Below are 24,268 nucleotides of genomic sequence, written 5' to 3'. Positions count from 1 at the left end.
AAAACCTTAAAATAAGGAAAGTGTATATTTGTTTGTTTGGCTATTTATTATGTTACTGTTCAGCTGAATTTTCAGTAATTAATTTACCCTGCATATAGTATTTACTGTCCTGCGACCTTGTACTGGATATGAAACTGAACAAGATGGATGGGTTGATGGATGAATATACTATCTACTGGCGTAGGAGTCAATAACATTAAGAATTTTGACATTTTTATTAAAATGCGATTTTTACCACGGACATGGTATTTATAAACGTAGCCTGCATAGTTTTTTGGTACCACTTTACAATACGCTACCCTTAAATATTATTTATAAGTTATTAATTAGGATCTAACACTTCACACATCATTTATAGCCAATTATAAAGTTTTATCTTTATTAATGAGTTAATACCATTATAACCGGCCAAACCCGGAAAATGATAGCGTTTTAGTTTTTTTTGTCATTTTTGCCAGATACGGTAGTTCGTGTACGCACAGATAGACTATCCCTGCGCTAAAACAATACAAGTTATCTTGTGTACCCTTAATTAGCTACCCCCATTGGTAAACAGGGAACTGACAGCTTCTAGCCCTCACCCCTTTAACAGTTCTATGTCCTTGACATCTTACCAAGTGGTAGAGTGAAAATAAATTCTCTCTCTTTCTTACTTTCTTTCCACACACACACACACACACACACACACACACACAAACAGTGTCACCAACTTTGGTCAGCTGGCTGGAATGAGACGTTCAATTCGAGAAGTCTGCACAATCATTTACAGTTTTATTAACTTGTAAATGGGTATGCAGGGTTTGCAAAGTACCTCAACGAAACTGATGCAGCTGATTTTTAACAATAATTTTTATCATTTTTATAATGAAATAATATTTGACATAAGATTTCTTGTGAGCGTCAGAGTCAGAAAGCGTGAGCTTGCAATATAGTTAATAAACTCGATTCACTTCACTCGTGGAGCGGTAAGAAAAAAGACTGAAAAGCGCATTTTTTATCTACCCATGCAATTTACCAATATATTTTAGTTCTTCAACTAAAAATATTTAATTCATCTCCCTCGGTTCAACAGTCTCCTTCCATATATCAAAACCTCACCCTTACGTAAATATAAAAGTTCAGTGGAGGCGGTACTTAGGGATTACTGGTCCAATAATAGAGCAGAATACAATTACGATGGAAAAATTGACCAATAGGAGGAACAGTTCTCTTAAGCGTGATTTCCTGCTTTAGTGGCAGGTTGCTATAATAAAACCGCTGTTTGTCTACTGCAAAAGGAAAATGTTGTGAGGCTCGTAAGTGCTGGAAGTTTCCTTTCTCCTTTATTTAATAATAAACACGCACGCACACACACACACACACACACACACACACACACACACACACACACACACATATATATATATATGTGCAATATATATATATATGAGCAAAGTAAATGATACAAGATGTGACAAGAATAATCTAAACGTACGGCTTTTCTAAACGTAATAGTTTTTTTTTATCACCGCGAACCTGATAATAGTAATTAGATGGATGGATAAACACCAAAAGTTTTTTTTGAATGCTTAACATATATGTACAGTTTCAACAAATTCTATCTTCTAGTGTCGGCAGTATAATATCGCGCTGTTTACGCACGTAGGCGTTCTGGTGGGCGGGTTGTAGACTACGGCTTGTGGGTACTATGTGACAGCTAAGCAGAACGTCAAAGAAAGTAGGCGGGGAAGTCATACGAGCCTAAAACTCGCCGTAAGCCAGAGACAGCGACACACTTAACGACAATCTTAAGAAGTAACAGGTAATTTGTCAGTCAAGAGGTATTGCCTGGGAGTCATACATCGCGAAAGGGATTCTGACATGCACTGGCCGAAACGTGAGTCATGTAGCCTATTATTATTATTATTATTATTATTATTATTATTATTATTATTATTATTTTGTTGTAGTAGTGGTACTAGCAATAGTTATTTAATACTAATGTCTGCATTGCTGTTGTTGTAATGGCTTATTAGGTTCTGAATTGTTCAGGTTATTAAAATACTCGTTTTAATAATTTTATTAAGTACACTTGAGACATCGATGTCGTAAAAAATAAGTTTTTCCTTTGAAGCTTCTTGGTCTATAAAATAAATTTATGTGACATCGTATTAATGTTGAACGTTTCATTTGTACTGACGTTTAGACCTATGTAAGAAACCTGATTCACTAAGAGTCCGTATTTGATAAGGTGGCATTGATATAAGAAAAGAGTTATGCACGAAACAAAGCTGCATTTTGGGGAAACCCTTTGAACCACCGCCCAGTCCAACCTCTGTCACTGCAGCTGTTGACTCAATTCCCCTATTCTTGGGTGGGTGCGAAACAGAAGACAAGGGTTTTAACTGTAATCCCCATGGGGGGGGGGGGGGTTAGTGTACAGGTCTATGGGGCTCAGAGGAATAAGACTCATGGTAACTGATTTCAACAGACTTTGTGCCTTTAAATATGTGCACGTGCCCCTCTAAGTTCCCTTTTCTGTTATAATCGAGTCAACGTAAGAAAAGGTCACTGGAATCCCCGTCTACCCACGCATTCTGACTCATAAGGGATTTCCGACAGTATTTGAATACTGTTACAACAAGTGGTCACGCACCCATGAAAGGGTATCCCAACAGCACATCGCCCACTCACCTTATCAATACACAACAGAAGATCAGTGGCTTAACTTCAAGGAAGTTTCAAGGTCTTCTTGTCACGTCATAACTTAGACTGTGTGTTTTTTGTAAACGTGTAGTCAAAACGATTGATGAAAAGAATCCAGTGAGGTGTTCAGATACGTGTGTAGGGTGTCTGTGTGTGTGTGTGTGTGTGAGAGAGAGAGAGAGAGAGAGAGAGAGAGACGTAACATTTTGTCCAAATGTGAAGGCAATCTGAAGTCTGAAAGAAGTTTAAAACATTGATTTATGGTGGCTCATTAGTAACACTGGGATTAAACAGACTAAACACAGCTGGCATAAGATTACTAGATTACTAGATGCTACTGTAACACTTTGCAGATGAAATTGAAAGTAAAAAAACTTAAAGAAACAGAAAGACTGGAGTATTACAGGGTGATCAAACCAGGAAATTACTGAAACTACTAACATGCTAAAATAAAGTGTATAGATAGTGTAATGTCTAATGGTGATAAACTCTGATGAGAACAATCTCTCCAAAAGGATAGATGGATGTAAAGCCTGAGATTGAATGTAAATTTATATTTTATAACACTGTAGTGAAATTATAGACTAAAGAAAGCTTTTAAAGTACATAAGATATGGAAATAAAACTTTTATTTTCCTGGTGTTTACTACTCCTTTGGGACAATGATTCCTAAGATCAGAGAATAATATCCACTAAAACCCATATACAGGCCTAATTGTTATTATTATTATTATTATTAATAATAATAATAATAATATTATTATTATTGCTGTCTAACTGGCAGTACTGTAACAGTACAAATATTCATCAAACACAGTGATGGCTCTGTGGCTGTATTCAAGTTATTATTGTAACTAGTATTAAGGGAATTTTAGCTTCATATACCTTAAGCTAGCAATTCTGCTTCCCTTACCATATGCTGCCCTTACCCGATACCTGTTATAATAGCTCACACAATTTCTAAATAAGCTGCAACACATTGAATATGACAAAGAAAGTTCACTATTCTCTGTTTAGGAAATTCCTGTAATCTGAAAAGTCTGCTTCTGATGTCTTTATTATAAGAGGAATCCGGTTATCTTTCTCTTTTAAAATAATGTGAATGTACTGCTGGTGGCTATAATATTCGACGTAAAATTCTTCAACAACTCCACAAGCTCAGCGGTGTTGTTTTTAGGGCAGTTAGGCCATGAGTAGCTACTAAAGCATAGGCTATATTGTTGTGTTCCGGGGTGAAGGCAGGAGGATGTGTGGTTTGCTGCATAAGCGTAACGGAGCCCGCAAGAAGGAGCGTCACAGAAAAAGAGTGAGAACATCCTCCATAGAAAGCTTCTAGTGAAGCGCAGGTGTCTCTCGCCACTGTTCCTACTGGAATACATTCCTCACCGTCACTCCGCAGGCGGTTTCGTGTTTGGCGGAAATGTATCTTATCTCTCTTTGTTGGGGTCTAGATTTCAGAGAAACTTTGTTGGCGTCTGGAAACCTGAGATACTGGCGTTTTACAACAAATTCGTATTTTCTTTTATCATTGAGTGGAAACGAAACGTGCAGACGAGACAATGCAAACAGTTATTGAAATGGAGGATGGGAAATTGCAGTCACAGAGGAAAAGGTAGTTTTTTCGTTAACTGAATAAGAATTTTTAAAAGTAGCAAAATTAAGTGTCTGAATGCAACCCGGAAATATGTGTGTATGTTATGGAACATTATGAGAATATATGTTACCAAACAGTGTACGGTATGGTAGCATGTAGTATATGCAGTCATTGTCTAAACCAGTTACATATGAACACATTAGTCACATTAGTATAATTAGAGTTTAGGCCTGTAAAATAATATTTCCAAATTTGAATATATTAAAGACACGGACTTTCTAAATTAGACTGCTGGCTATAGTCGAAGTTCTTCAGCGACATTGAAAAACGGGCTTGATGGTGAAATAGTTAAGTACCATACTATAATACTGAAAGCGAGTTTTTTTTTGTATTTACCTTTTTTTTAAAAAAAATGAAGTGATGTGCAAGACTACCTGCAATGATCTAATTCATAGGTCCAGTAATCAATATTACAGTATAGCAGAAGCGCACTCCGCAGCCTTCATCTGGTGTATGGACATAAAACGCTTCCTCCTAGTGAAGGTTCTTTTTTTACATGTGTACAAAGCACAGTAAAATTCTTTAGTCTAGATAAAGCATGCCTTACGAGTTATAAATTGTTTTTACAGTTTCTTCTTGTTAATTGTTACTGACGTCAAGCTAAACCTAAAAGTTAACGTCATATCAATGTAAATTAGAACTTCCAATAATCGCTACTGAAGAGCGGCCGTCTAGGTGCTTGTCTGTCTGTTTATCTTTCTATGTAGATATATAATTTTTTTGTCACTTGTATTGTCACCATGAATAATGTAACTGCACGTACCGCATTCCACTGGCATTCCATATATTACTGTAGTAGACGGTCGATTTATTTATATTACATAGTAATTTAGATCAGTTGCGATCATTGTCCGTACATTAGACTGTACTTGAAGATAAGTATGACATGCTGGCAGCAGAGGTTTAACCCATGAATCATGGGTATCGTTGTAATTTCCCCTTGATCGTTATTCTGGTCTGCTAGATCTTTGAGTGTAGCATTAGCTGTAAAAGGGTTCTTTCTGAAAACCTACAGGACTCACTGCATTGTCAAACTAACCATCATATTTTCAGTACCAAAATGCTGTTAGGGTATTTGACAATAACTATGAGTAACTGCACTTCTCAAAATATTATTTTTATGGCATATTTTCTGTTGGAAATGCTATTAATAGTATGTGATGCAAGTAATATAATACAGTAGCATGTAAATTCTATGTTCTTGAATTCCTGGGAAGAATACTCAGTGACTACTATGATCAGGGGCGCTGCTAAGGATTTTGGGCCCCATGAAAAGAATCTTGACAGGGCCCCCAACACAGTGTATTGGGGGCTTCTCTGGGCCCTCTCTCAGTCATGGGCCCCGAGAATCGTCATCGTTTACCCCCCCTTTACAGTGCCCCTGACTATGATGTCACCCAGATGGAGAGAGTGTCTGCTTGTACCGTCACAAAATGTTTTCCTGTATGTGTATTTTTTTTTCTTTACGTGTAGGATCGTTTATTAAAATAAATTACACATTATATTGAAAACAAGCATCCATCCATCCATTTTCCAAACCGCTTATCCTACTGGGTCGCGGGTGTCCGGAGCCTATCCCGGAAGCAATGGGCACGAGGCAGGGAACAACCCAGGATGGGGGGCCAGCCCATCGCAGGGCACACTCACACACCATTCACGCACACATGCACTCCTACAGGCAATTTAGTAACTCCAATTAGTCTCAACATGTTTTTGGACTGTGTGGGGAAACTGGAGTACCCGGAGGAAACCCCACGACGACATGAGGAGAACATAAAAACTACACACACATGTGACCCAGGCGGAGACTTGAACCCGGGTCCCGGAGGTGTGAGGCAACAGTGCTAACCACTGCACCACCATGCCGCCCCATACAGTGTTAACCACTGCACCACCATGCCGCCCCTGTTTTTTTTTTTTTTTTTTTTTTTTTTTTTTTTTTTTTTTTTTTTTTTTAAAAGACAGTTAAAGAACTTTTTTTTTTAAAAAAAAGAGTTAAACAACAATATCCTCTTTCTGGACACATTAATATTAGTGAGAATTTGAAATTTTTGCTGTAAGCATGGAAGTTTTTGGACTTTTTTGTCACAAACAGTTAATGCATTTTACATGTTAATATATTCAAAGTTTTAATGAACAACATCTATAATAATGTTACACTGTTTTAATGACTGCCCAGTGACATTGTACTGAATAAGTGGTTGGAGGGTGGATGGATTGGATGAGTTTTATACCAGTAAGAAATGACAAACAACATATATCAACATGAACATGTCTAAAACTAAACAGGCTAATGGATTGATTTGTACCTAGATGACATATTAGACTGACTTTTATTGGCTTCTGCAGCGCCAAAGGAAAATTCGTGTTCACTGCCCACTGTTAAGAAACTCCTGGAGCAGAAGAGGAAGCGAGAAACAGCTACTTCCCCATCTTCCTCAACCTCCTCATTCTCATTGGTGACCACTTCAATTGCCAGTGCTTCTGTCCCTGTGAGTAGATATTCCATATAGGCTGTAGAGATGTACAGTATTTCTTTTCATTGCATGTATGTGTGTGAATTTGACTGAAACAGTGTACCTTTTATGTCATGCTGTTTGTTTGTAGGTGTCACTGCCAGAACAGGGTACCCAAACAGGTAAGCACAAAATGCACTTTCCACAAGTAATATACACACTCTCTTGTCCAACTCTTTGCAAATGCACAATAATGAATCACAATTTTACAGAAGTGTCTGCATTTTTAGGTGGTAACTGCAGCTATCAGGGCATCATGGGAGCTGTGGGGCCCATGTTGCCACCGGCCACTAGTGTGTGGAACCATCCCAACTCCCCTCAGTGCTCAAACTTGCAACAGGACTGCCCCATTCCTTCTGTGGGAGGCTACTTTAACACTGTGGCAACCTCGCTGGATTGTGGCCAGAGTCAGGCCTACAGCCCTGGCCTGACCCCAAGCTTCACGACACAGCAACCAGATTACAGTTGTGCCATGAGCATCCATCACTATGTAAGTGCCTGCCATTGCATTATATGAATATATATTTCTTGAGTTCTGAGTCATTTGCAGTCAGAAGGATATGTGTGTGTATGTGCGTTTGTGTGTGTGTGTGTGTGTGTGTGTGTATCTATGTTTATAATATTGTTTTCTTGTTCTCTCCTTAGTTAGAATGCCCCATGACAGTGACCCTCTCTGGTTCAGTTCACTCGGGGGTGCAGCAGTCTCTGAGTTACTCTTGGACACCCGTGAGTAGCCTTCATAGTCATGGAGCCCCAAGCCCTCAGGGATTCGGGGAAGAGATGGATGCTGGGAAACTGGAGGAGGCACGCATGTCCCTTCAGGCGATGGACTACAGTAAGAAGATGTGGCAGGATGAAGATGGAGACACGTAAGCGGCAGAGATAGTTAATCAGGATTAATTCACATTCCAAAATAGAGCAAGGTCTGAGGTAGACTTAAAGTAAAGTTCTAGATGCTTCTCAAAGTCGACTTAAAATTAATTTCTGGTCAAGGATGCGTATAATGAAATTTGAGTCTGGAAGGTAAATTTCTCTGTGTATGAAGCATAAGAGACATTTCAGAGACATAAATGTTAATGAATCTTTGTGTCATGCAGTTTTACTCCTCAACAAAGGTATATGAGGAATAAAGGTATTAATAGAAGGAAAAATTAATTACCCAAATTTAACTCACGGGGACCTTTGCCATGTTGGGATGGTACAGCTTCAGATAACCAGTTATTTGGCTCCTTTCAGGATCTTGCATATCTACACGGCAAAGGGGCTGAGGGAGTACGCTTTTGCAGCTGCGGAAAACTTGCGGGACCTGGGCAAGCTAGATTCCAAAGAACATAAAGGAAAGGTATGTGCCGTATGTGAGCATCCATTCAGAAATCCAAGAAATACGACTGAGAATTAACAGGAATTATGTTACTGGAAAGTTATGCATGAAAACACAAAAGTAGCAAAAGTATGTAAGTAAATTAATGACAAAAGACTTTGATGCAAATTACCATGAAACAAATCAGAAAAAAAACACATTGTTTTTCACAATTCTTGAATAAAAATGCATTGCAATTAATAATGCTTGAATGTTTGGAGGCTGTAATTTAATGTGAATGTACATCTAAACATCGAATATTAATTGCAATTAATTGAATATTAATTTATTGCATTTGCATATATATATATATATATATATACATTTTTTTTTTTTACTTTTTCTTTCACCAGACTGCTCTGCTGGTAGCAGCGACAGCAAATCAGTCACTAATTGTCCAGGACCTTCTTTTGCTGGGGGCGGACGTCAATGCCTGTGATGATAAGGGTCAGACTGCACTCCACCTAGCAGCTACCTATGGATTCCCCAGAGTAATGCAGGTGAGACAAGTGACAAGTATACAGACGTCGAAGACTTTTAACTTTATTTTCCTTTTTTATCACCCATATTACTCCAGAGTCTCATGCTTTCAACTTATACATATTTAGCATTATTAGCAATAAAATTATAGGAATTGTTTTAGTCATTCATTTTTTTCCATATTGTACCTCTTATCGTTTTGTACATACAGTACAGGCCAAAAGTTTGGACACACCTTCTCATTTAATGTGTTGTCTTTATTTTCATGACCATTTACATTGGTATTTCTCAGACAATTCTTTCCATGGGACTGAATGTGAACCTGGAGGCTCGCAATTTTGAAGGTAAATGCTCATTTGTATATGTATTTACAACATATGAAATACTGTTTGTTTTTGTACAGCATTTACTAAATAACACTCGTTAGATGCATCAGTCATAATGAAAGCTGATGCTTCTTGACTAAACTGATGGGTCACAGATGTAATGATCCATTAAGGCTGAATTTGCCAACAGGTTACATTGACCGTTTTGTTTGTCATTTGACTGCCTAATAACACACATAATCAAAGACCAGGATTCAAAGGCAGGACAATCACTAAGAAACATGCAACACTTTCTAAATTTACCTGGTAGTGAGCTAGCCAATCTATAACAATGGGGTTTTATCTATACTGAAAACCATTAAAAAATAGTTATGCAGCAAAGCTAAGTGATCTTACAGCTTAGTATAATTCATTTAACCTTCAATTCAGAGGCTAAAACCCAGAGCTCAGTCATTTTTATTGTACACTACATTGCCAAAAGTATTGGGACACATTCTTTTACACACACATAGACTTTAATGACATCCCAATCTTAATACATAGGCTTTAATATGGAGTTGGCCCATCATTTGCAGCTTCAACTGTTCTGGGAAGGCTGTCCACAAGGTTTCGGAGTGTGTTTTTTTGGGAATTTTTGACAATTTTTCCAGGAGAGCATTTGTGAGGTCAGGCACTGATGTTGGACGAGAAGGTCTGGGTCACAGTCTCTGCTCTAATTCATCCCAAAGGTGTTCTGTCAGGTTGAGGTCAGGGGTCTGTGCAGGCCAGTCACGTTCCTCCACACCAGACTTGCTCATCTATGTCATTATGGACCTTGCTTTGTGCACTGATGTTGGAACAGGAAGGGCCCATCCTCAAACTTTCCACAAAGTTGTGATCATGAAATTGTCCAGGATTGCTTGGATTGCCAAGTCCAACCCCTGAATAACAACCCCACACCATAATTCTCCTTCCACCAAACTTTACACTTCGCACAATGCGGTCAGACAAGTACCGTTCTCCAGGCAACTGCAAAACCCAGACTTAACCATTGGATTGCTAGACAGAGAAGTGTGATTCATCACTCCAGAGAACACGTCTCCACTGATCTAGAGTCCAGTGGCAATGTGCTTTACACCATCGCATTTGTCACTTTGCATTGCACTTGGTGATGTAAGGTTTGGATTCAGTTGCTCAGCCATGGAAACCCATTCCATGAAGTTCTCTACGCACTGTTCTTGAAGTTTGGAGGTCTGTAGCTATTGACTCAGTAGACAGTTGGTGACTTCTATACACTATGTACCTCAGAATGTGTTGTCCCAGCTCAATATTTTCCATAGCCTACCACTTCATTGCTGAGTTGCTGTTGTTCCCAATTACTTCCACTTTCTATAATGCCACTAACAATTGACCGTGGACTATTTAGTAGCAAGGAAATTTCACAAATGGACTTATTGCACAGGTGGCATCCTATCACAGTACCACGCTTGAATTTACTGAGCTCCTGAGTGTGACCCATTCTTTTGCAAATGTTTGTAGAAGCAGTCTAGGTGCTTGATTTTATACACCTGTGGCTATGGAAGTGATTGGAACATTTGAATTAATTTTTTGGAGGGTTGTTCCAATACTTTTGGCAATGTAGTGTATGATGATCATTACATTTATTTCAATTTATCTGTCAGGCAATCAAAGAGTATTTCTGGTTTCATAATAAAGTATGTAAGTATAAGTTTCCACCATGTAACATAAAATAATATGCATACATTATGTGATTATGAATTTGAATATTCAAATGGGGGGCGGCATGGTGGTGCAGTGGTTAGCACTGTCGCCTCACACCTCTGGGACCCAGGTTCGAGTCTCCGCCTGGGTCACATGTGTGTGGAGTTTGCATGTTCTCCCCGTGTCGTCGTGGGGTTTCCTCCGGGTACTCCGGTTTCCCCCCACAGTCCAAAAACATGCTGAGGCTAATTGGAGTTGCTGAATTGCCCGTAGGTGTGCATGTGTGAGTGAATGGAGTGTGAGTGTGCCCTGCGATGGGCTGGCCCCCCATCCTGGGTTGTTCCCTGCCTCGTGCCCATTGATTCCGGGATAGGCTCCGGACCCCCCGCGACCCAATAGGATAGGCGGTTTGGAAAATGGATGGATGGATGAATATTCAAATGGGTGCAAAGCTGCTGCAGTGTGTAATGTCTCTGTCATATGCTAAATATCACACACGTTTTTGAGCCCATTTATATGCAGTTCATCCAATGTTATGATTTTATTTGTTATATTGTAGAGCATGACAGATCCATGACACTATGCTTGATGGAGCCTGTTCATCAATTCTCTGCTTTTCTGTCTTTCTTTACTCCAGGACTGACTCCCCTGCACTGTGCAGCCATCTCCCACAGTGCCACCATGAAGTCCTTTTTTACCCCAGTGTCTGACCTGCACAGCCTGGCGGAAGACAAACTCTCCTGCATCCAGCTTCTGCTTAGTTCTGGAGCATCCCTCCTCAGCCAGGTGAGGCCATGCATCCTGGGGGAGCCCCAGACAGTTCCCCGGTGGGGATCTGAGATGAGATGAAATGTGGACGTTCTGGCAGGGAGCTGGGAGGGAGCAAAAACATGGACTGTCTGAGGAGAGCCTTTTTTTTTTTTTTAACTTAAACTAGCAACAGTGGACTCCATGCTGCAGGTCTAATCACCTTTGGGGACTGCATTTGTCACACACTGCATGATGTATATTCAACTATTGGACTCTTGAGCAAGGCCCTTTATGCTACTTGTTCCAGGGGTGCTGCACCCTGGATAACCCTGCAGTCTGACCCCATATCTCTCACCTATTTATGTGTCTTTGTATTTAATGGAGAACTAGATGGGATAATTGGAAATACAGTTTCCCCATAAGGATGAATGAAGTATCTTTATTGTATTGTATTGTATCCTATTCTATTCTATTCTAAAAAATGACATGGGGTGAGTGACGTCCCTCTGTATATGGTATATGATGTGCAGCTCATGCAGTTTGTGCAGCCAGTGCCATTCTTTAGTCACAATATTGTATGTCATACACCAGGACATCAAGAGCAACAAGACAGTTCTACACCTGGCTGTGAAGGAAGGCAATGTGATGCTGGTGCGAATCCTGCTGCAGATTAACCTGGCAGACACACAGGCTTTCGTTAATATGAAGGTTAGCGGCTCTCGTCACATTATGCTCTATCACGGTACTGGAACAAAGACCACTGAATGCAAGCTAGGGTGAAGACTGAAGACCAGGGACGAAGATTCACCAAACTGTAGATGTATTATGTGAAAGTCTGTACGGCATGGAAATTTAGGTGAGGTTTTTTTAACATGCCACATATTCCCCATCTCAGAGGTGGAAATTTAAGGTCCAGATAATAAAAATTCAGACCAAGGTTTTGAACTGAGTACTGTGTGACTGTAAGTCTTTGTACTCAACTGGTTTGTTGAACCAAAATCTTGGTTTGAATTTTTTCGTTCTGGTCCTGAACTTTCCACTTCTGCCATGTCCTAATTTAAGGTGTTCTTTCCTCGGGGCCCCAACACATTCCCTCGGCTATAACCTTTTCCCTACTTGGCCCAGAGTGCTCAATAAAGGTTCCAACAGTAGCCTCACTGACAATCCTCAGTTTAGAGTTACTAAGAAAAGCCAAACAAACCCCCAGAGTTTTATACAGGAGGAAAAAAACCCTCAGGAAGGTCAAAGGTCAACTGACTTTTGTAGTGTTGTGTTTTATCAAGCTGTCTGCTGGTCAGCATGGTCTCTTCCCCCCCCCCAAACATACAGCCCCCACTTGTTTTCCTTCCTCTTTCCAAGTGTTGCTCTCATTTCCACTTCACACTCCCCTTCCCTTGAAAGAGTACCTATTCCTTCCTCATACCTCCACATCGCATGACTTTGTTAGCTGTCTCCCCCAGAGCAGTTCTTCACATTACACTCTAAGGGCGAAGTTTTCTTATTTCTGTCTCTGCCCCCTACTGCAGGCGCATGGTAACACTGCTCTGCACATGGCAGCTGGCTTGCATGGTAGCTGCCACCAGGAGGAGGTGATCCGCTTACTGCTGAACCACGGAGCTGATCCCAGCATCCGCAACCTGGAGAACGACCAGCCTGCGCACCTGCTGCAGAGTGGGGAAAAGGGAGAACAGGTGAGCCATCCCACCCATTTTAGCGCAAAGATTGTGATTTTTGCTATCCTTGTTATATGCAAGAAAGGAAATTTATGGTCTGTGACTAATTGGACTGTCTAGTCATTTTGTTGCATATGACTCATCATCTGAATTTGTTCTTGTTTTCTGATTAGCTGAAGTTCCTCCTCAAAAAGCGAAATGCTGCCTCTCGACGGCGTATTACATCCTTACAGGACCAAGAGTGACATGGACTGCTTTCCAGTCCCAGCGTTTGTCCCTCTTCACTACTAACGAAGGGGGATCTAATCGTATCTTCTTATGAGGACCAATATCACACATAGCACCTCTAATTTATTCTAGAGTGTATTTCCGCAGTGTATGATCAGACAGTTATATTCTTTTTACTTTTTTGAAGAAAAGTTACTTACACTATATTTCAGACATAAAAATTTATCTAGTGAAATCTGAAACTGACCTTTCAGTTATTTGGCTGCGTTTAAATCTACAGGTTAAATCTACTGTCAGTCCTGTTTTTTTTTTTCCCAAAGAGCAAGTAATGTTAATGGACTGATTATCATGTGAGTGATTCATTAGTACTAGATTTTTCTAGGTCTTAGACTAGCCCCTTTCTTCATGTCGACATCAATTAATAATGTTTACTTTATTTATTGGCAAAACATACTTTAGTTTTATAAGAATGTATGAAAATATATATCGAGGTGAAAGGAACATAGACAATATATCTAAAATAAATAATTTGAAGTTAAAGCATATGTTAGGACTTTTACAGAGAGAAACTCTATGTCCGATTTCTGAGAAATCGCTGAATAATGGCAAGTTTCATTATTACAATCTGAAACCATATTGGTTCATTGAAATAAGGTATCGTAAGCATGCATCACACTGTATCAGTGTGCCAGTGCTTTACAAGTCACATAACCTCAATTATTTTTATTTAAATCAAGGGAACCTGTGCCTCAGTTCTTTATTTTTTCCATTTTTTCCTATGGGATCCATGTTATTTATGACATCCATGTGGTGTGACTGCATTTGCATTATTTTAGGAGACACAAGAATCTTTGGATGGGCAATTCCAATCCTATCTTGTCTGCAGCTGTGAAATTTAATATTCAGTGCTCCACAATTATTGGCACCCCTTCTAAAGATTTGTAAAATGAGTTAGTAATAATCCACCTTTTGGGTGAATATCCCAATATGGTTTAATATCACACTGACAAAATTAGAAAAATCCAACCATTTTTTAAAATAAATTTATTGAAAGAAAAACAAATCCTTCATCAAGAAATAATTATTTTCATTAAAAATGCATGTGCCACAATTAATGGAACCCCTGCCTTTAATACTTTGTACAACCTCCCTTTGCCAGTATAACAGCACTGAGTCTTCTCCTATAACATTTGAAGGTTAGAGATTACCAAGCAAGGCATCTGAGTCCATTCCTCTTTACAGAATCTCTCCACATCATCCAGGGTCCTAGGCCATTTCTTGTGCTCTCTTGTCTTCAGCTCATCCCACAGGTTTTCAGTGGGGTTCATGTCAGGGGACTGAGATGGCCATGGCAGAAGCTTGATTCTGCGGTCAGCTAACCATTTTTGTGTTGATTTGGAAATGTGCTTAGGATCACTGTCCAGCTGGAAAATCCAATGATGGCCTGTTTTTTTGCTTCCAGGCAGAGGCAGCCAAATTTTGATCTAAAATGTCCTGGTATTTCATGGAATCCATAATGCCATGTACCCTAGCGAGGTTTCCGGCATTTGGGATAAGGTTCATTTCATTATAGCCATCCTTCTTTTTACACCAAACCCACCTTATATTTATTGTGAAAAATCGCCATTTTTGTTTCATCAGACCATTAAATTTGGTTGCAGTCAAAGTTGTAGTAGTGTTTCGCTTGGTTCTCCAAGTGCTTAAGTTTGTGGTTGACTGACAAAAAAAGCTTTTTCTGGCAAACCTTCCAAATAATCTGTTACTAAGATATTAGTTTTATTAGTTTTTTTAGAGACGTGGTAACCCCAAGATTTTACTTGGTCTTGTAATTCACCAACAATCATCCTTGGGGATTTTTTTTTTTACCTCACTTACGATCCTCTTCACTGTACATGAGGGAAAAATAAACTTGGGTCCTCTTCCAGGCCTATTTGTAACAGTTCCAGTTGTTGTCCACTTTTTTATTATTGCCCTAACAGTAGAAATGGGCATTTTATGGCGAGTAGCTATTTTTTAATACACATTCCCTGACTTATGAAGGTCAACACACTTCTCCCTCATTTGGTGTGTATGTTCTCTTATCTTTCCCACGTTGATGGATGACTAAGGGAATTTGGGCTCTGTGTCACCTCCTGTTCGTATCCCTTTTAACCAGGAAATCATGGATTACAGCTTGAAGGTTCCTATTCACTCCACTCAACTCAAAAATGTACAATTTACTGGGGAAAGATGCTTCTGTTACATTGTGCTCAGTATAATTTCCAAGGGGTGCAATAATCTTGGCACATGTGTTTTAATTAATTATTTCTTGATGAAGGATTTTTTTTTCTTGGAATAAATTTGTGTTAATGAAAGGTTGGGTTTTTATAAATTTTTCAGTGTAACACGAAGCTGCTTCATCAAAAGATGGATTTTTCTTAACCCTTTTTACAAATCTTTACAAGGGGTGCCAATAATTGTGGAGGCCACTGTATAAAGGTTCATATTGATTCAATACTGATCGAATATAAAATTCATTTTGATCGAGAAAAATCTTTGATCTCTCTTGAGATTATGCAGGTATGCTTCTTATACTTAGCAATCAAGTTTTACCTGTTTCTATCTTCATTTGTAAATTTAAGTACATTTCTTAATTTGCATTATCCTTTTGTGCAGTGTTAATATTGTTATGCAAGGGCTAAGCTTAGGTATCAGCTTAATTATACAGAAGATAAACCATTCATCTATGATGACGTACATAGAATAAGCTTTATCTATAACATTTAGAGTGTTCTTATACCTTTTGTTGAAAGGATGCTAGGATCTGTACAACCATGTCATTATCCATCCATCTATTGATCAAATTGTAGTTTCAGTGGTACACTGCTGAATGTCTATGATTGTGTTTGAGTCCTTTTACACATTAATTATGTATCCAATAATGTGCACATTATACATGCATAATTTCTTTGTTCTGGACAGAAATTAATCAGTTGTGACACTGAACAGAAAGTGAGTCTAGACAGCAGTATAGACATCGAACTAAGTGTCAGTTTTTTGACATATATTTATTATGCATAAAATAAAGAAACAGAAATAAGATGAGCATTCTAGGAATTTAATAGTTAAACATGAAATAATACATTTTTAGTGCAGGTTGGAGAAAAAATTATGTTTTACAAAATGAATGGATTGCAAAAATTGTAATTTTCTTTGAAATTATCTGCCCGTCCAAAAAAAAAGTTGCCATTTCAATTTTTTGTTGGATCGCCTTTAGCTTTAATTATGGCACACATTTGTCATGGCATTGTTTCTACTGGCTTATGCAAGATCTCACCCTTTATTTTCATGCAGATTTGCATATATTTCTCATCGAGATCCTGTATTGACAAGCGAGTTGAACCGCTCCATAAAGCCTCCTTTATCACATCCCAAAGACCTTCAACCAAGTCATACAAATTCATGACCAAGTCATACAAAAATGATTCCTCATGTTCTTTGAACCAGTCTTTGACAATTCAAACTCAGTGAATCTTAGCATTCTTGTCTTGGAAATATGCCCATGCCAACACGAAAGAAAAAAATGGATGGAGGTGTAACTTGGCCATTCAGTAGTTTCAGGTACTCAGATAACTTCAATTTATTGCGGCATAACATTGCAGGGCTGTAATAATGATCCAGTGATTGGCTCTTAAATATTTGCTGATATAAATTCAAATGGCGACCTTTTTTTTTGGCCAGGCAGTGTATAAGAAGGATGCTGTATAAGAATAAGAATGTTTGTTCCTCCAATTCAAATTTCATATCTGTAGTGTTCTGGTTGCAAAATTAGATGTTGAAATACTTAATTTACAGAAAGTTTATATTATAATACTGAATGTATTCCTAGCATAATCAATCTTCACCAGCAGCATTAAAATCTCTTCAGTAATATGATTGCTTTGTGTTTGCTTAGTTCCTTTATTTTCTCATGCTTTTCATATATTCTCTTTTTTTTGGCTAGTCTCATGGCCCATTTGTTTTGAAGTATCAGCTCTGAAGGTACATCCAAGACATATGGATATGCTTGGAATCATGTTACTTCTGTTCCAAAACTAGCTGAAGCTTTTACACAAGTTTAGCACATGCACAGTAGTAATTATTTATGTTATTATATGTACAGTATGTGAGCCCTTACATTCATAAATATGCCTTCTTGAAGAAAAGTTGTCTGTTGAAAATGCATTTATATAATTTAAGTTTCGTGTGCCCAATGGTAGATGCAATGCTTAATAAATCTAGTTATAAAACATGAAACATCCCACTACTTTGTTTTATATAACAACAGCAGTGACTCAGTTAACCAACACTTATTTCATGTATAGATAAATGGTGATTTCATTACATATTTACTAGTTTGCCAAAAGAGGTATAGCAGCAGCATGAGGGGAAAGGAAAATGTGACTCCTTTTCCAGCAATAAAAATCATGGCATTCCTTAGTTTTCCTCAGGGGCCACCAAAACCTCCCAGAAACATGTAATGCGATATCTGGGCAATTAATCATGTTACGATTTGGTTTTCAATGATTATCAAAACAAAAAAATTGCAATAAAACATTACTGTACCACATTTGGTTTCACAATGATGCTCCCATTTTGTGTTGTGTTATACATTTTGTAAATTTACCCCTTTCCAGCTCCCTTTCATTTGTTTCTTGTACATATTTAGTGTTTTGTCAGGGTCGGCGCTATCTGCCCCTGTCCTACATGCTACGTTTTGGCCAGGAGGTGGCAGGCCGTCCTGTTCCTTCTTCCATCTTTTAGTCCCTTCGCCTAGTGGGTTGAGTGTGTGGCTCAGGAACCATTAATCTTCTGGTCATGGATTTGAGGCTAGCTAGGGGCCAATCTCACCTGTTTATTTGTATTTACTGTTTTTGTTACTTTGTTTTCTTTCCCAGTTACAGGTTTGCCCTACTTTTTGTCCTGTTCACTTCCAGTCCTGTTTGTATTTTAGTTCCATGTTACTTATCCTAGTGTGGTTAGTGCTTCCTAGTTTCAGCGTTTGTTAGAAATCTCTAGTTCTGTGCTCGTTTTTTTAAGTCACCCCACCTCTTGCTTGTTGCTGTCTCGGTTGATTGTTTAATTGTCATGTTCCACACCCGCCTCCTCGTTAGTCAGTTACGTGTTTCCATTTAAGTGTCTGCGTTTGTTCTGTTCCTATTTAGTCTTGACCCCCTGTGGTCCTTTTGTTTACCCCAGTGTGTTCTGTTTTCTTTAATAAACTTCTTGTAGTCTTGTGTGCTGACAGTGGATCGTCACCTTTTTTCCGCCTGTGCCATGCCATGCTGTAACACTGTTAAAAAGTCATTTTTACTTCAATAAATGCATGATATTTTCAAAGTGAATGGGTTAAATAATTGTGATTATCATTTTTGCCATAATCAAGCAGCCCTAGCCACTACATTACTGGTTAAAGTAAGACTATCAGATTATGAAATGACTACTGGTCAGGACAAGGGAATGCATGGTTTAGCTGAGGCAGTGTCTGCCTCTGCAGGTTAGGGATATATGTGTCCTTGTTGAGAATTTCAGTGGTTCAAATCACATGATTGGGATATTAACCATGTTGCACCCTTTTGCAGCCACATTTGCCTATATTTCACATAGAGCATTATACGATTTGTAAAAATCAAAGAATTCCTATGTAGTACAAAATGTCATGATATTTGACTGCAGAATTGATGCGCATCTGCATGTTGTGGATCTCCAGCCCGATGAAATTAACAAAGTGCTGATATCTGATCTTCCACTCTCCAGTCGTCTGCTCCTTTTGTTATTATACTGTCTGAGGAGGGACTGCAACAAACAAAGTGGTTAGCGGTTCTATAGCAACTGGTGGTGGCTCTATATGACTCACTCAATCACCACAAGATCTCACCTTCTGTCTTTGGTGGCAGGGAGCTTTCAACAGGGCTTGTGCTGTAACATAAAGAATTGCTTATTTTGATTATGCATGGCTACTTCAAGAGCAATGTGATTTGAGGTAGCCTAGTAGTGCTAATAAAGCACTACACCAGGGGATCTATTGCAGGCAAGCCATTAATAATTAAAAACAACCCTTTCTCCAAAATTATGATATTTAAATAAATATTTGTGTATTACTGTTAAGTCATCCAAATTGAATATTTAGTTATTGAGAGTGTTTAAAGTTTTTCCTCATGCTGTACAGCAACACAGCAGATCAACTGCATTATATTTACCAATGTCTGTTCTTGTGTCATTTGTATGACAAGAGTGCAAAATGTTCCACAGTGCAACATATATCTGATTAAATGAAAACTTCTCAACACACATATGATTTTAGAATGTGGTAGCAGTGAGTCTGAGGAGAAGGATGTCTTTGCATGCAGAGATATTGGCTTAATATATGCTCTGACTTAAAGATTACTAGATTTATAATTACTATCATTTATAATATACTATTTTGCCAGAATTATGTGAGCACCACCTAGTGAGATATGAAGGTCATACACTCTTTGTTGTTATCATAGCCTCGACTCTTCTATGAAGACTTTCCGTTGAAGGCTGCACCATTGCTTATGGGATTTGCTGCCATTCATATTGGGTATTGATGCGGGGTGATCAGATCCCTTGCTGTGAGTTTGTGTTACCCACCACTTCACAACTGAGCGTTCCACTTGGCAAACTGACATGATGGAAAGATAGCATCCTCTGATGGTACCAAACTGAAGGTTACTATACTCTCATGCATGACTAGGCATATGGTTTAATTCCTATATTTATAAGGGATGTCCACATAATTTTGACCACATGGTGTATTTTGGAGTTTTGTAGTTCTCTAAAAAACAAAGTATCTCTCAGGTGAATCTTGCATGTCAGTTCCAAATGTGATAACTTTCCTATAATGAATTCATAATTTATTTGGAACGTAAAGTCATAATCAATGTATGCAGTGTGAAAATTTCCATAACATGTATCAGAACTGAGATATTTCAAACCATGCACTGACTGCACCTGACCCGCCCACTGGCGGCAATCTACAGTAGCACTAATTACTCATCCTGGAAACAATGGTGCTGTAGATGAAATAATTGCATTTTCGTCTCGGAAGTGGGGCTGCAGTTCTTAAGCTGAGGGACAAACAGGCTAAGGCAGTGGTTCTCAATATTTTTCTGTCACCTGATATATATGGAATGAAAGCAGATATATATATATACAATGAAATCTGAAATATATGGTATGAATTTGTGTGCGTGTGTGTGTGTGTGTGAGAGAGAGAGAGAGAGAGAGAGAGAGAGAGAGAGAGCAGGTATACCTTACCTTATGGGGACATAATGCCCCCACAACATGATGAATACCTGTTTTTTTCCCTTATGGGGACCAGAAAATCCCATAACGGAAAACTCAAGTCAATTAAAATCTGTGACTGCAATGAAAAAACTAAAAATGCAAAAACTATTGTATTTTGCTTGATTACTTATGGTTATGCTTAGGGCTGGGGGGGGGTTAAGGTTGTCATAGTTAGCATCATCATTTTTCACATAAAAATGAATGACCGGTCCCCATAAAGACATGTTTACCCGATTGTGTGTGTGTATGTGTGTGTGTGTCTGTGTGTGTGTATACACATACAATAAAACCTGGTATATAAAATCACCATTGGTGAATAAAGTGAATGATGAAATCGGCTAAAAAAGAAATGAAATATTTTTAAAATGACCTATACTCTATATGATGGACAATTTCTATTTTTACACTAAATTTCAGTATAGCTTATATTTTGAAGAACTGCTGTTTGTATGCTAAAAGCAAGGGTGATATTGAATGAAAAATACGATACATATACAATGAATGTGCAATTACAGCGCGGCTTTGGTGAACTTCCTTGGGTCTTCCACTACAAGGTGCCAGGTGAGAGGGGTTGTCACTGGGATGCCAAAAGTTTAAATATGGCAGAAAGTAGTGATGAGAAGTTCGATTGAATTTATAGAACCGATTCTGTCGAACTGTTCATTCAAATGAGTGTACACAGGAGTGGAGTTTCACCTCTCCACATGGATCCAGGACTAACTCACTAACCGACCACAGTATGTGAGAACTCAGGACTGTGTGTCGGACAGGATCGTCGGTTCTGGTGCCATTCCTCTTCACCATCTACACAGCAGACTTCTACAACTCCACCAACTGCTTTTTCCAAAAGTTCTTAAATGACTCTGCAATATTCGGCCTCATCACTGATGGGGATGACAGGGAGTATGGAGATCAACACTGGAAAAACCAAGGAGTTGGTGTAGACTTCCGCAGGCACAAACATCCTCCAATGCAACCACTGAACATTCAGGGTATTAACATGGAGGCTGTGGAGAGCTTGAGGTACCTTGATGTTCACCTGAACAATGAACTGGACTGGACTCATAACACTAATGCACTCTACAAAAAAGGGCAGAGCAGGTTGTACCTGCTGCGGGGGCTTAGGTTTTCTGGAGTGCAGGGGCCATTCCTGAGGACCTTCTATGACTCTGTAGTGGCATCAGCCATCTTTTACAGTGTGGTCTGCTGGGGATGGAAGGAGACTGAACAGGCTGAACCGGGGGACCAGCTCTGTTCAGGATGCCCTCTGGAACCAGTGGAGGTTGTGAGTGACAAGGGAATGGTGGCTAAGCTGTCATTCCAGTTGGATAACATCTACCACCCCATGCAGGAGACTCTGATGGCACTGAGTAACTCCTTTAAGTAGCCATACTCCTTTAGTGGCAGGCTCCTGCATCCACATTGTGGGAAGGAGAGATTCAGAAGGTCTTTCCTTCCAACCACTGTCAGACTCTACAACAAAGTCCTTGCAGTTTACCACACACACACCATGTTAATTTCTATGTGCCATACTAGTTTTCATCAATGCCTGTCACTCCATTGCGTGCCTGTCCATATATATTTATACACATACACCCACACATACAGAACTCTCAGGTGTCACGCATTGACCGTGAGACACACATTTTTGAACCAGTTCACACGCCACACCTTGTGTTTCTCACATTGAGAGGTAAGGGATTACGCCCACCAAGGTAAATGACGCGCAGGTATACGGAGCTTTCTGCGGAGTTCATAACTGTCCTCAGTTACACTGAGTTAATAGCCAGCTCCGAACAACTGTAAAATAGCATTTGTTGTTTCCGAGTAAATTCCAAAGTAAATTTTGTGTGATCCCACTGCAAGCACGTAATTACATGGATGCACACACAGATGGAGTGTAAAAAAGGTGGAAGAGTAAGAGCCTGATTTGATGAATGCGGTAGGCAGTGCGCTCAGGTGTCAGGCATTGACCGTGAGACACACGTTTCGTCCCTAATGTAATCTCACTGCAAACTTTTGATGAAACTTCTCCGTGTTTTACTTTATGTTAGTTTCACTGTCTGAAAGAAACAACAAAGGCTCCCAGCTGTATTCAACTTTGGTTCCGTGGTTCCACTCAGAGCATGTGGGAAGGATTTTGGCTGAGTGGGAAAGAGCGCAGAGCGACACACAAGAAATATTATGGCAAATCTAAATTATTCCATTAGAAACCTAAAATTAGCTACATCAATAATGTTGGGACAGTTTGCAAACTATACAACCCATTTACAAGGTAATCAAACTATTACATACACGTGAATATGTGTGCAGACTTGTCTCGAATTGAAAATCGCATGCCAGCCAACTAACCAAAATTGGAAACCCGCTCACATCTTGAAATGTCATTTCTGCTTGAATGTGGATTTGGCTGCTCAGTTATTTAGATGCCAGGCTACAGTTTACGCTAAAATTATAATACAATGCAGATTGCTTTCTTTTTTGGAGCGGTGAGTGATTTCATTGAAGCAGAGTGAAAATCCACTGGGGTGGGGATCGATATTGAGCAGAGCAGCTTGCACTGGTTGCGAGCAAGGGAAAGCGTACCAATCCGTGCACGATAAGCAGAAATCCTCGTTGCTCCACTCCACCCACATGCTTTGGTTCCACTACACGTTTTAGTAACACTCTCTACCTAGGATTTGTTGTGCTTCGTGCCCCCGTGCAGACTTTGAGAATCACTGGGGTAAGGCAAGAAGTGGCAGCTCACAGATGCTCAATGGCAATTTGTTGGAAATAGCTGCCCCCCTGCATAATAAGCACAGAGCATTCCACATGCATAGCTGAAACTGTGTACTCTTACTTGGAGGATGATTTCGAGCATTTTAATTTTTTGCCTGTTGGAGAAAAATGTAAAGGGATTAGGAGGAGGGATGGGGTGCGAATAAAAGGAGAATGGAGAAGAATGGAGAACAGCATAAGAAATCTCAAAATTTGGGACCATATTTACAGCTTTTTGCAATTTTTTGACTACCTCATAATTTGAGATAGGTATATTTTTTGGATCATTAATGCAGTTCAGAGTTTTTAGGTTGCCAGGTTGAGACCAATACCCAAATATGTATGACCTTTAGTTACTTATAAGTAAATAAAATTCTGTCTTATTCTTCATTTTGACATTTCATCATGCCCCATTTCATATTTAATCCAAATGTAATGCTGGACCCAATTATACAGACCATCAACTGCTGCTTCCCAGTTTAAAGTTTGTGATGGTGATGTACTCACCCAGAGCGATGAGGATTCCAGACACGAACATGACCACAGCCAGAATAACTCCAGTAGTCCTCAGCGTGTCGTAGTCTAGGGAATACCACAAGCCACTCAGCTCTAAACAGCACATTACATCCTGTTGTCTTGATTAAGGTGTTCTCACTGGCCAAGAAATCGAATGCAAAATTACAGATTCTTTAAATTTTTTCACTAAATTTACAGTATTTTGCTGGAACACGTATCCCAGAATATGTATAATTAAGTGTATTTTATGTAAAATTAAGTAAGATGTGGTGAATGTATAGTTAAGGCAA

The 24,268-nt window shown here is 39.1% G+C and overlaps 1 protein-coding gene and 1 long non-coding RNA gene across 4 annotated transcripts; one reads left to right on the top strand and one right to left on the bottom strand.

The window, feature by feature from the left end:
* Window positions 1-1,227: 1,227 nt before the first annotated feature.
* Window positions 1,228-17,648, top strand: LOC125748456 (NF-kappa-B inhibitor delta). 3 transcript variants are annotated; one of them, XM_049024588.1, is made up of 12 exons: window positions 1,228-1,295; window positions 6,689-6,831; window positions 6,947-6,977; window positions 7,086-7,345; window positions 7,501-7,724; window positions 8,092-8,197; window positions 8,569-8,715; window positions 8,988-9,039; window positions 11,360-11,508; window positions 12,064-12,180; window positions 12,999-13,163; window positions 13,319-17,648. In XM_049024588.1, the coding sequence occupies exons 4-12, from the start codon at window positions 7,112-7,114 to the stop codon at window positions 13,388-13,390; spliced, it is 1,266 nt and encodes a 421-aa protein (XP_048880545.1). In that variant the 5' UTR covers window positions 1,228-1,295; window positions 6,689-6,831; window positions 6,947-6,977; window positions 7,086-7,111; the 3' UTR covers window positions 13,391-17,648. The 3 variants fall into 3 exon arrangements, with proteins under 3 accessions (XP_048880545.1, XP_048880544.1, XP_048880543.1); XM_049024587.1 differs by lacking the exon at window positions 1,228-1,295 and adding an exon at window positions 1,426-1,876; XM_049024586.1 differs by lacking the exon at window positions 1,228-1,295 and adding an exon at window positions 3,456-4,297.
* Window positions 16,402-23,538, bottom strand: LOC125748468 (uncharacterized). Its single transcript, XR_007399555.1, has 2 exons — window positions 19,270-23,538; window positions 16,402-19,187 (listed from the first exon to the last, which is right to left on the bottom strand). It is a non-coding gene; the product is annotated as an uncharacterized LOC125748468 (long non-coding RNA).
* Between the last annotated feature and the right edge of the window lie 730 nt (window positions 23,539-24,268).

The sequence above is a fragment of the Brienomyrus brachyistius genome, chromosome 9, assembly GCF_023856365.1.
Source record: "Brienomyrus brachyistius isolate T26 chromosome 9, BBRACH_0.4, whole genome shotgun sequence".
In the NCBI taxonomy this organism is placed as follows: Eukaryota; Metazoa; Chordata; class Actinopteri; order Osteoglossiformes; family Mormyridae; genus Brienomyrus; species Brienomyrus brachyistius.
The sequence above is the reverse complement of the archived record's forward strand: the minus strand, read 5'-3'. Positions and strand labels throughout refer to the sequence as shown.

Excerpts from the sequence above, each read along its gene's own strand:
- LOC125748456 (XM_049024586.1), top strand. The coding sequence starts at position 4,270 with ATGGGAAATTGCAGTCACAGAGGAAAAG. Across the intron at positions 8,198-8,568 it reads CCAAAGAACATAAAGGAAAG|ACTGCTCTGCTGGTAGCAGC; the intron begins GTATGTGCCGTA and ends TTCTTTCACCAG. Across the intron at positions 11,509-12,063 it reads GAGCATCCCTCCTCAGCCAG|GACATCAAGAGCAACAAGAC; the intron begins GTGAGGCCATGC and ends GTCATACACCAG.